At 36.7% G+C, this 12,505-nt stretch overlaps 1 protein-coding gene across 8 annotated transcripts in view; it reads left to right on the top strand.

Annotated features, from left to right (window-relative positions):
* Window positions 1–11,333, top strand: part of RORA (RAR related orphan receptor A) — a 516,409-nt gene extending 505,076 nt beyond the window's left edge. For all 8 annotated transcript variants that reach the window (XM_068204188.1, XM_068204187.1, XM_068204184.1 and 5 more), the window contains one exon: window positions 1,090–11,333. In XM_068204188.1, the coding sequence (XP_068060289.1) occupies window positions 1,090–1,254 (165 nt within the window). In that variant the 3' untranslated portion in view covers window positions 1,255–11,333. The remainder of the gene's footprint in view (window positions 1–1,089) is intronic.
* The last annotated feature ends 1,172 nt before the right edge of the window (window positions 11,334–12,505 follow it).

Genomic DNA, 12,505 nt, shown 5'->3' with positions numbered 1-12,505 from the left:
AAACCGAGCTGCTCAGTTGAACCTAGTTACTTAAACCTAGAAGAGGTGAAATGATGAGATTCTAGGGAACAAGGTTGATCATGGTCTGAAAGGGAGTATTTTTATGTGGAACTTTATGAAAAGTGATGAAGGTTTTTATGATACTTCTCCTACAAAACATTCCTGCCACACAGAATACTATTTCAGTGCTACAACATGCATGCCTTAGTATTTGTGGAATCTCAGCCTGCATGACAATTAAGTTGTTAGAACATGCAACACACAAAAGAAGCTTCTTTTTCAGACTTCCGTGAGAAGTTCCCCACATAGCCTTTTTCCTCAGTTCTTCCAAATATTTAATGCCTAGGAAAAAGAGGCACTACCTACTATGATACTAAAGTATCTTCATGTAATTTCTCAGAAATGGGAAACTGGTGTGATGTTACAAGTAAATCTGAAGAACTGGGGAAATAGAAGCACTTTACTTTTAGCTTGCAGAGGTGGCTCCTTTTACACCTCTGCACAGCCAGAGCTTATGCTTCGTTCCACACCACAGAATTACTTAAAATAGAAGCAGGGTGGTCCAGCCCGGGCTCTGCAGATTTTCTTAATTTCAAATCCTAGGTCATGTACTTTTCTCTCAGTGTACACTTTGGATACCTTTGTCAGAAGAAAGAGTCTTCCATATGCTTTGATACAAATACCTTACTCAGTAACTTCAGGGAGTACCCTCATATTTTTGACCTTATTTGAATTAAGGTAAATAAGTATGATCTATAGCACTGCCAGTTCCCTCCATAATAGTCAGAGTGGGTTTAAAAGCATTTGGGATTGCCTTCTTCCAAGAGGATAATTTATTGAGGGAAAATCCAGCCCTGAAATACTTGTTTTTCAATCCAGCGAGGAAACCTAATGCCACATTTTCCCAAGAACTTAAAAAAATAGCTGTGAGTCCATTACTTAAATACTTCTAGCAAATATCCATAGCTGTGCATCTGAAATTTCCTTATTAAGTTAATAATTTGGTTTGGGAGAGCTTTAATCCTTACAGCAAGATTGGGAGGCCTGGTTCCATGTATGACCATGTGACTTGTGTTCATTTTTTTACAGTTAATATGCAAAGTGTCTACTTTAAGAGCACTGTGTGGACGACATACAGAAAAGCTTATGGCATTTAAAGCAATATACCCAGACATTGTGCGACTTCATTTTCCTCCACTTTACAAGGAGTTGTTCACTTCAGAGTTTGAGCCAGCAATGCAAATTGATGGGTAAACGTATCACCTAAGCACTTCTAGAATGTCTGAAGTACAAACATTAAAACAAAAGAAAGGAAAAGAAAAGGAAAAAAAAAAAAAAAGAAAGAAAACCAAGACACTTTATATGGCCCTGCACAGACCTAGGGAGCCAACACACTGCACATCTCTTGGCGGTCGGGGTCAGGCGAAGGATGGGAAACAATGAAACAAAGTTGAACTTGTTTTTCTCATGCATATGATTTCCATTATGCCTACAAATATGGACCCTTTTTCTGTCTCAACTTCTCAATCCTTGACCTCTGTTTACACAGACTGAGGGTACTAATGTCAGAAGGTTGTTTTCTCCTGTAGTTCACTGCCCAGACTTTTGACAGAACAATCAATTTGTTGGTCAGAACAGAGTCCACCTAGTAATCAGCGACTGGTGTGCATTGCAGAGATTTCAGCATCAGTTTGCACAACTTGCTCATTGTTTCATGAAGGACGATTTTTTTTCACCTACCACTGTTTGCCAGTAGACAGAACGGCATGAAAAGGGTCCATAGCAATAGCAACAATAGCATTATAATATATTACAGGGTAAATGGGCATGAAGACTATATATAGCAAAAGAGATATTGTTTATATATTGTTTTAATTAATATAAAATGTAGTTACTGGTATAGCTTTTCTTGTTGAATTGATAAGGCACTTTCATTTTGCACCTTTTTCTTTAAATTAAATGCTAGCGTGTTCATTGTTGTGTTGCATGTGCACCAGAAATTCAAGTTTAACTGAAAAAGGTTTGGCAGGTACTGGTACATTGGGAGGTATTTATGCTGCTGTTTTCCATGTTACTTTTAAAGAGAGGCTGGTCATATCCTGAAATGGTTAGAGATTTTTTTTAAAGAACTGAAAATAATGACAATTTTCTACATTAAAATAATCTTTTCAGAAGCTAAATTCAAAGGTACTTTTATTTTCAAGTCTTTCAAACCTGAATGTTTCAAAGTCAAAAGCCTCATTTTCAAAGGTTCTGAATTTCCAGTGTCACAGTTGAACTAATTAATTACCGATCATTTACAAATTAGTAACAGAGCATCTTTGAAAATCAGGTTATTAAATAGTGTATTCCTGCCCATGATAAATCCAGGTTTGAAAGTATTTATTCAATTCTGGATCTACAGTAAAAGTACGTGTGTATGACATGCTTGCAGAAAAGTAATTTTTACATGTAATATTACATACTTTTGTACTCCATATCGTAAACAATGCCTTCAAATGCCAAGGTGTAGCCTATCAAAATCCATAGGTCTGTCTTTGACTTCAGTGAGGTGAGACACACTGACCCCTGTTGTTCCAGCATCCAGCAGTTCAGTTTCAGGGAGCTGAGCAGAGAAGTCTGGTCTCTCCTTGTTTAAAAAGACGCACTTTAAAGTTGATCAGATGGGGACAGACTAAGAAAGGAAAGGCACACTGTTGCTAGAAAACATCAGTTTGTACTCAGTACAAGCCTGGAAATCATTAATATCAGAAACCTGCATTCTGTAATTCTGATTCCTGTATTGCATAACCAACCAATAAACTGAATCTTGCAGTGTTATTAATGACCATTCCCTTCAGGAAGAATTCTGTCTCTGAGCAAAGCTGGCAGTAAATGTAGTTCTGAAGGAAGCAGATTCACATAAACAACACCACAAACTGTGGCTGTTTGAGCCAGAGGTGTATAATTGGGTTTGGATGAGATGAAGATGCATAACTGGATGCCCTGGAGGCCATAGCAAATTCAGTTTTGATGAAGTACTTAAGAAAAAGCTAGGAACATCAAAAAGTGAAAAGGAATGAGACAGAATGTGCCCTACTGCTTTAACTTCCAAGGGTAAACAATCTCTTATATATGTTTTAGTTGTTGAGAAGTAACAAGTGAATAGACACACACCGAAGCCTAAGTACTGTAAAAAGCAGAATCAGATCAGCAGGTTCTTATTAGCAAAATATAGGTTTATTCTGTGATTTGAACATGTTTCCTTTGGGGTCAAATAGAAACATTTACCTATGACACTTATTAAAAATGTTTCAGTCTAGCACATCAGGGAAGGTTACAGCTATCACTCATCTCTAGGCTTTGAAAGGAGGGCAAGAGCACAGCACACTTCCTCCTCAGAGCAGTGTGCCCTGGAGTGTGGGAGGGGAACACCTGCAGTGCTGTGAGCACTGGGATGGAGGCAGGAGAGGGCTTTTGGAAAAAGTCCATTGAGCTGTCTTTTTCCTGCTCCATCCTGCCTGCTCCTGAAGAGGTGGCTCACAGCCAGCACATGCTCTCTCCGCTCCCACTGAAACACTTCTCCTAGGATCATTGTTTACTTTATTGGAGTAACTGGCATGATATGGTACTTGCATTCTAATGTGTATTCCTATTTTTGAAGCACCTCTTTAAACTAACAAATGTTTTCTGAATGTGACCAGCCTTAGGTGCTAGTCCTGTAAAGATCAACTAAACTTAATCTCAGTGTCAACTAATGAATAGCGAAGTAACACCTTACTTTTTTAGAGAGTGAGATACACCTCCTACTTCTGACAATGTAGACTACCAGGCAAAATATGGGGATTAGTTTTCAGACACATCCTGTTCTTACCTTTTCATGATGAATATTAGTATATTACCAGGCATCTAGGTGTTAGTGGTTTTGTTTGGAATCTGTTTAGCATATTTCCATTCATAAATCATTGACAATATAAGTCTTGGAGCATTTACTAATAAAATATGTAACAATATAAAGGTTTCAAATAGGGCCTTAGCTGAGACTGATCTTCCAGGCCAGAAAGTACTGTTGTTTTTGTTTGTGGGAGCTCATGCGTACTGGGACCTTGTTAAATCAGGCTGAACATACACACCCCAAGTAACTCTGCTTTCCTGGTCACAGTTAACAGCCGCTTGGCAATAGAGTGTAATTTTTGGGTTGCCCTTCATGGAGAGGGGAAAAACCAGCAAGACATCTGTTGCCAAGGAGGGTTTTATGCAAGGGGTAACACCAGAGTGGCTGGTCGGAGATGGCCATGTAAGAACCTAGCACAGCAGAGGAAATGCCCTCTGCAAAACCCCTGGCACTGTGGCCTGGTATCAGATGATCGACCAGTTAAACACCACTGGAAGTCAATGGATATTCACTTGAGTATTTTCATCATCTGCCCAGTTCACTACAAATAAAAACACTAGGATAGCTGAACATAATATTTTAAGTTTAGAGGACCTAGTCCTGCAAATATATTTTCCTTGGGAGTTATATCTATCCCTGGAGATGTTTTCTGGCTTTCTAGGAAGAGCTACTAGACTATACTGTCATATGAACCACCCTAATATATGTCATCACCTCCAGCATTGTTTGACATAAGGAATTAGGTAAAAAGGGAGGCTGTTTTTAAGTTTGGTTGTTCTTTATTAGCTTATCTTAGTATGAATACCAAGATATCTGTCTATGTGCACCTGTGTGTGTGTGAGGGAGTCCATTGTGTGCGCACATTGAGTGTGTGTGTGGGATGCGTGAGTGGCTGCTTCTAGGCTGTTAAGTGTCAATGGAATAAAGAAAATGTATTCAAAATACTTAAGTCAAAAATAGAAGGTGGTAAAAAGATTTATTCTATACAAAGCCTTGTCTGGACCACTTTAGAGAGACTTCTATTTTTTTAACCCTTCTATAAATGTTTGATGGCACTTGAAATATTCCTGCAATAAAATGTGATTTGTGTAAACATTAAAAAAAAAGATTTTGTAATGTGAAACAATGAAAGAAAGTAATGTAATTTTTCTAAAAAACAAAAAAAAAAAACCACAAACGAACGAACTTTGTATTATTTTCTTGATGGAATTTGTCTATTTGTCTTTGGAAAACTTTTTATTTCATTGAATGTGCCATAGTAGAGGTGCGTTTTTCTTTTTCTTTCTTGTTTTTTATTTTTACATTTTAGATTAAAGGAATAGCTGTGTTCCGACATTCCAAAATGCAAGGTGACATAGCAGTCATGATTAAAAGGTTTGATTAGTAAGCTTCAATCATTGTTGCTTTTTTTGCACATGTTCTTCATTCCTCTACAGTGCAATATGTACATAGAGCACTTGCGGGTGTAACCTTGATCCCTCAGGGAAAAATACATATTTGTACAGGATTTTTCTTTTTTTTGCCTTTTTTTCTTTCCTTTTTTTCTTTTTTTTTTTTTTTTTGCTAAGGAATGTCGATTGAATCACTTGTCTGTTGTTGAGGGGCAGCCAGATAATAATCCTAAACCACTGTCAAAAAACACTGATTGTTTAAATTTTGTGCCCTTTTATTATTTAAAAAAGAAAAATAAAAGTTATTTTCTGACAGTTCTTTGTGCTGATTGGTGAAAAAAAGGGTAAATAGATTAAGCACCTTATGATTGACTTAACTGTGAATGACAATCCATCTCGTTATCAACAAGAGAGGCCCTATCATTTTGGAGCTGGGGTTATAAGTCAGAAACTAATGTGCTCAGGGATCTTCTAAAACTCTTCAACAGGGTGGCCAGTACTGCTGGTGGAACAAATTACTTTTAAAAAATATGCTAGTATTTCTTCCCTTCCCCCTGCCCCCAGGCACAAGAGAACTGGATATTTTTTTTTAACTAAATGCTCTATGCGTGCCTCATTCTCTTGCTCACTCTTGCAGTAGAGCTGCTTTTTGGTTGGTATTGTGATTAAAACAGAAGTACTCCAAATAGTGCAAAGATTTTACAATTATATTTTAGAAAATAAATGCTGACCCACTAAATAAATGACTGAAATGAATTTCAATACCCTCTGAACATTTTTATAATGATAGGACTAGTTTTCCAGCTGAAATTCAGTGTTCTGCAATAGAAAGCGGCTTTTTAGTATTTAAATTAATATCAAAGAAAATGAATCAGTTCGTGAGAATACAGTAAGAATGAAAAGGTCATGGTTAGGTTTCATCAGTGAGGTCACATAGAAAGGAGCACAGGTCTGCAGGAATACAAGAACAACACTTCAGATGTTGTCTGTCATTGTTGCAGATGTTCCATGGTAAACCATAACCTGACTGGAAAGAAACACTGAGGCTGAATAAATTTTCATATCTAGTACATCAAATACAGCAATCCCAAGTGATTTTACAATGGCACCAAAACCCAGCAATGTTTAGAAGTCTCCCAGTGCCAAACTATAGGATGCTTGAAGCCTGTCCCAATTAGTTTTGCTTTATGGCTTCACATTCTTCTGAAAATGCAAGTAAACAACTACAAACAAAATGAGCAAGACTGCAACACCTTGGTTACATTGGAAAGAGAGTGAATTTGATTTCTCCATCCAATGTGTCTGCTTGGAGAAAGCCCCAGTTTTCTGGTATTTTTGAGGGTTTTTTTCCCACGGGTATAAAGCTACCAGTTGGTTACTTTAGATTGCTTAATAAATAGGGAAACCATCCTTACGGTTTCACAAGCTGACAGCTGAGTTTAGCTTGGAATGGCTTCCCAAGGCAGACTAGCACTTAGCAAGTGTGATCAGTTGGTGTTCTGGCATCTTCAGCAGAAGAGAATTCCTGCTGCTCACTGACAGTGCACCCTAGTGTTTACATACTTGCACATCAATTAAACACTCTTAGAATGGACAACCTATAAGATGTTTGAACTGTGTAGTGGGATGATTACAGTATCTTTTTTTGGATTGGCATAGACAATCTCCAGTCTGTACTTGATGAACAAAACAAGTTACACAGTGTAAGCTGTGCACATGATGTGTATTTTTTCCCCTAGACATTCCTAAACTCCTCAATATAGACAAACCTATTAATATAAATGCCAGAAACAGCACTTACTACACAATATCCAAAAATAATAAGCAATTTTCTCTTGAGTATGGAATTCTACCTGTGCTAGCTGATTCAGATTGCACAGAACATCTTTTATTTTCCCTAGCTGGAGAAACATAACTATTAGTATTATTTTGTAATTATTAATACTAATATCACTTTTACATCCATTAATAATTTGAATATTAGCCTCTTACTTTCTTTTTGTTTAAATATTTCTGTCAGTTAATCATTTGGTGGAAATGAGGGCAAATGCATATAGATACCAAATACAACAACAAAAAGAAAAGTTTTAAAATGTAAATGAGTATTTATTTAAAAATCCTTGCAGTATGTGCTTTAATTCTAGTACTGTGATAACGGCTTGCTACATAATGCTAAGTCACTGGACTTGAGGAGAAAAATACATAACATAATTTACAGTCTTTCTCTGGAACTTTATTCAGGTACTAAATAGAATTTTAACATCTAAACAGAAGCTGTATTCTACCTTTTCCATCTATAATGTTGCTGTTTGTCCTTTTTTTTTTTTTGCCTTTATCATTGGTAGAATATAGCAATAACTTTATAGCAATAAGTAGGCTATCCAAATAAGAAAAAAAAAACATGATAAAGGCTTCAGATCAATACTCATAGGCTCACTTCTTCTGCCACAATATTCACTTGTATGTCTTCCCTCATAGTCTTATTACTTCTTCGAGCTGAACTGCACAATCAAGTTGTTCAACTTGATGTGTGACACCACACTTTGTTAACATCTGCATGTTTTCGGTGTTCACGTGTCCTATGTATACTTGTGTTCCTATGTTAGTGTTTCTCAAGGTTTCTGAAGGCACAATCTCTATGAGCTATATTTCTGCACAGGGCTCTCTGTGTTGGAATTGACTTAGGTTTCCTGGGGCAGGGAGTGTGAATCAGCTGGAATGACTGGCAGCATTTCCCAGCTGAAGGAACCAAGCTGCTGCAGGTACTTGGGAACTCTCCGGCCGCTGCAAATGCAAAGTGCAGTCCCCAGCCGGCTCTTGCAGCTGCTCCGTGCAGCTCTCCGTGGGGCTGAGCCGCAGCTCCAGAGTTCCCTGCCCAGCGCGCTCCTGTAGCCAGCACGAGCAAGTGCTCCGCGCTGGAGAGCCTGCGCTGCACAAAGAACCGAGCTGGGTGTGCCGGGTGTTTTGATCATGATCTAAACACTTGGGCATCATTCAAACAACCAGTTGTGACTTTCGGTTTGAGAAACACTACCCTGAATTACCCCACAAAGTCTTAATGTAGATGCACAAACTTTACAGGAGCTTGCAGTCTGTAATGCTATCTATATCTAATGCAGAGAATTCATAAGCAATACAGTGAATTTTATTTCACAAAAAGGCATACGTACTGTACACCTTTTGAAATCCAAAATGTTCCTCATTTCTACATTGATTTAGAAACAAGGTACAGAACAGTGGTCACTATTTGAAGTATTAGGACATTAACTGGCTGCTTCTTTATATGTAACTGTATTGTCTGCCTGCTCCTTTTCTGGAGATGTGTTTTTGTATTGGATGTTTGGGCCAATGGGAGGCTTCAAGCTACAATGTATTTTCCCAGATTAAATATATTTAACATATGACAAACCCCAGACAAGGCTTTTTAAAATGTATAAAGAACTGCAGTGTTAGGTGGTTTATTTGCAAACTGTTTTCAATGTTGTCCATTTTTATGGCACCTTTAACAATATTCTTGTTTCCAAAGTACAAAAAAAAAAGGTTAAAAATATTCTAGCCATAACTGAATGTCAAGCAATAAAAACAAATGACTTTTTGTGCATAGATTTAAAAGAAATACAAGTTTTAGACATCTGCATGTAAATGCAAATCTCTTGTTTACTGCTTTCTTAAACTTGAGCAACTGATTCCTTATTTTACTACTAATTTAAGGACTTGTAATGGCCTGTAAACATTTTATCTTGCTCTATTCTTTCAACTCTAACTTTGTCTCTGCTTTGGAGTCATAATATTTAATGTTGTTCTGCTCACCTCTATACAGTTAACTTTTTGCTTTCATTCTGTATAGATAAAATTATACTATAAACAGCCTACACAGTGCAAATATTTATCTGTTTATCAAATACCACATTATGCTGTATAATATCTGTTTTACTATATAATCTATTTTAGACATAGCTGTTTAGAACTAGAGTGTGCTATTTTTGTGTTTTTCTGATGTGTGGTGCTAGATAAGTTACTTTTGTGAACAAAAACAAACAAACCCCTTTTATTCCTAGACAATACCACCTTTGGGTCTTGTTAATTTCACTGAGTATAACTATATATAAATATATATATTTGTGTATATATATATATACACCAACATATGCCCAACAAGTACCTGTATCAGAGTACAAGATTTGGGACATGGTTTTCTCTTTAAATGCATAGTGTCATTATATAAATTATTCTATAGTATATTTAATAAGGAGAAAATTACTTCACCGGTACAGATACTTGATATCAAATGTAGAATTTTTTTCTACATTATTAACATTATTAATTATTAATGTTATTAAAATTGTTCTGTCCAGCTTGTTATCCTTTTGGTTACTAAAACAGTCTGCCTGTATTGTATTAAAAATAAGAAAAACATCTGATCTGCCAGTATAAAATAATTACAAAATGCTGTCTGTCTGAAAGGGAGGTGGTTATTTGGCTTGTTGGAAGAATTCTATCCTGTTGTTGCATTGGAAATTTATAGATGTTATTCTGCTGGGTGCCTTCCTCCCTCCTCACTTTAAATAGGATCTGTACACGCTCAGACTGTGGATGTTACTGGGCCATGCCTACACACTTAACTCCAGATACTGTAAATAGGAATGTTCTGTAAATCTGCCACGATGGATGGCTAAATTCAGTCCCTGGATATGCTTTATACACCATGCATGCATATCCAAGGACAGCCAATTGCAACAAAAGTTAATTAAGAAGTGGAATTTGCAACGTTTTGTCAGGTATGGGGGTTTTGTTTCTATTTTTTCATGTATACCTTAATTTACGTAGTCATATACCCTTCAAAATATTCCTGTCCCCTGTTCCTTTCATTCTAGATATTTTCATGTTCATTCTTAAAAACTGATGGATATCAAATATCTAACTAAGGAGGTAATTAACCTTTTAAATATTTATTAGAATTTTTCTGTAATATTACTGAATTTATAAGATCTTTAGCAAAGATTTTTGAGCAATTTATTAATAACAATGTTTCTGTTTACTGCACTTTTTGATAATAGAAGGTAGTGAATTTTAAAGCCATGGTTCTTGGCTTCCATGCACTGCTTTTATACCCTCAATCCAAGGAATATATATATATAAATAATTTTTTTTAAACAGCAAACATACTGTTGACCTAAAAACAAAAACAAACTTTACTGCACCATGGGTATATTTTCATAAGTGGAATGTTTAACTGCAAACACTATCAGGACAATTATAAAAACCTCTTGAAGCTACAATCGTATTTAAATATAAGCCATGACAATTGTGTTTTCCCTTCTTGATTTAAGTCACCTTTTGATATTTTCAAAGAGAAGAACTCACTCTTAAATTTGTACGTACCGACCTGTAGGTAATGCCAGGAACACATTCTCCCTGTTGTTTTAATAGTTTGATATATTTATGCAAAACCATTTGGTTAACATTTATCCTCCCTCTTTATGAAATGTTCAACATACCAACGCCAGAATAAATGCTGATTACAGATATACATCAGATTGAAGATGAAGCACACAGACTTAAAAACCTCGTTGAGTGATATGCTCAAATTTCTGTAAATACACACAAGTTTAATGCAATTATACTGTACATGTAAATATGTGCTGTCTGTTATGTGTACAGTATGTATAAATTCCTTTTCTAGCCACAGTAAAATGTAAGCCATCAAGAGGATGTGGTATTGTACTAAACCTTTGCTAATGATCTTTACCCAGTCACTTCACTTCTCCCTTCCATAGACCTTTCCAACTCACTCTTACGATAGCCTGCTTATATTCAAGTTTGTTATTTTACTCGGTCCCGAAAAAAGTATTTTGATTCATTTTGTAAATATGACTGTAAAAATAAGAGATTTAATGTTGTCTTTTAAATACTCCAATTTTCATTCTAATATGAATGTTGTTATATTGTACTTAGAAACCGTACCTTTAATATTACATTACCTTTATTAAGTGCATTGAACACATCGATTTTAGATGTGCTTTATGTACTCTTATCCTGTAATAAAACTTCAGCTTCTAATGGAAAAATCTGTCTTAATTTTTTTGTCAGTCACATCTTCCTTGATTTTCTGAATTATGGTTTATTAGATTTATTCCTTAAGGAATGCACTGATGCAAAATTAGACTACACAAGTTAGAGCTGGTTGAGCACGTACATCATGTTTTGTCAGCAGGAAAACAAGATGACCCCCAAACACCTTTTGGCCAACGAGAGCTTTAAACCTTCTCAGAATGAACATGGATTAAGGTAGCTTCCCTTTGTGTGAAGGTCCCTTGTTTGAAACCATAGTTCACTACATCACGTGCGAAATACAAGAAATTTGGCACAAAACCCTCCCAGTGAACACCCCCAGCAGAAATACTGTTTGAGGTCAGATCTAAATGAGGATTTGGGTATTAAAATTTAAGTTTTAATACAATTTAGGCATCAAAAGTCAAAGGCACCATTCCCCTCTGCTGTGCTAACTTTGGGAATACCTGAATGTGTCAGCAGCATGCTTGGTCTTAAGACTTCAGGCATGTGAAAGTCTCCTTCTGCAGCTACTCAGAAATGCCTTAGTCTTGACAGAGCTTTTAACAGCTCAGTATTTATATGCCTGACCATGATCCAGAAATAGATTCTAGCATTCATCCTGGAAGCACTGTATCTAGAAGCAGCCTTCACCTACAGATCAACTCTACAAAAAAAGTAGTGTAAGTGATAACTCCTAGAATGGTAGCACTAAGCAGTGCCATGTGTTCTACAGCACCTCCATGTCTACAGCAGTCAAGACGCTGAAAACACAGATTTAAGTTTCTTATCCTCAGGACATGATCCTGCCCAGTCTTCCCAGTCATAGGAGAGTTCCTAACCGTCAACATACAGGTTAGGGAACAGCTTTATCAAGAACTATCGTTCTATCTAAAACACAGGAATTTTCTGAAGTGAGACAAACTGAAGACTCCCTCCTGTGGCTGCCCATAAGGAAACCATTAGGAAAGCTGAACTGTACATTAGGAGGTGGTGGGTTTGACCTCTGATTATTTCACAGAACCACAGAACTACAGAGGGTTACAGGGACTTCAGAGGTCACAAGCAGGGTCTCCTTGAGCTGGTTGCCCAGGACCATGCCTAGCCTATGACTATTTCCAAGAATGGTGACTCCAAAACCTCCCTGGGCAACCTGTGCTACTGTTTTGTCACCCTCACAGTGGAAACC

Source organism: Anomalospiza imberbis, chromosome 13, assembly GCF_031753505.1.
Source record: "Anomalospiza imberbis isolate Cuckoo-Finch-1a 21T00152 chromosome 13, ASM3175350v1, whole genome shotgun sequence".
In the NCBI taxonomy this organism is placed as follows: Eukaryota; Metazoa; Chordata; class Aves; order Passeriformes; family Viduidae; genus Anomalospiza; species Anomalospiza imberbis.
The sequence above is the reverse complement of the archived record's forward strand: the minus strand, read 5'-3'. Positions and strand labels throughout refer to the sequence as shown.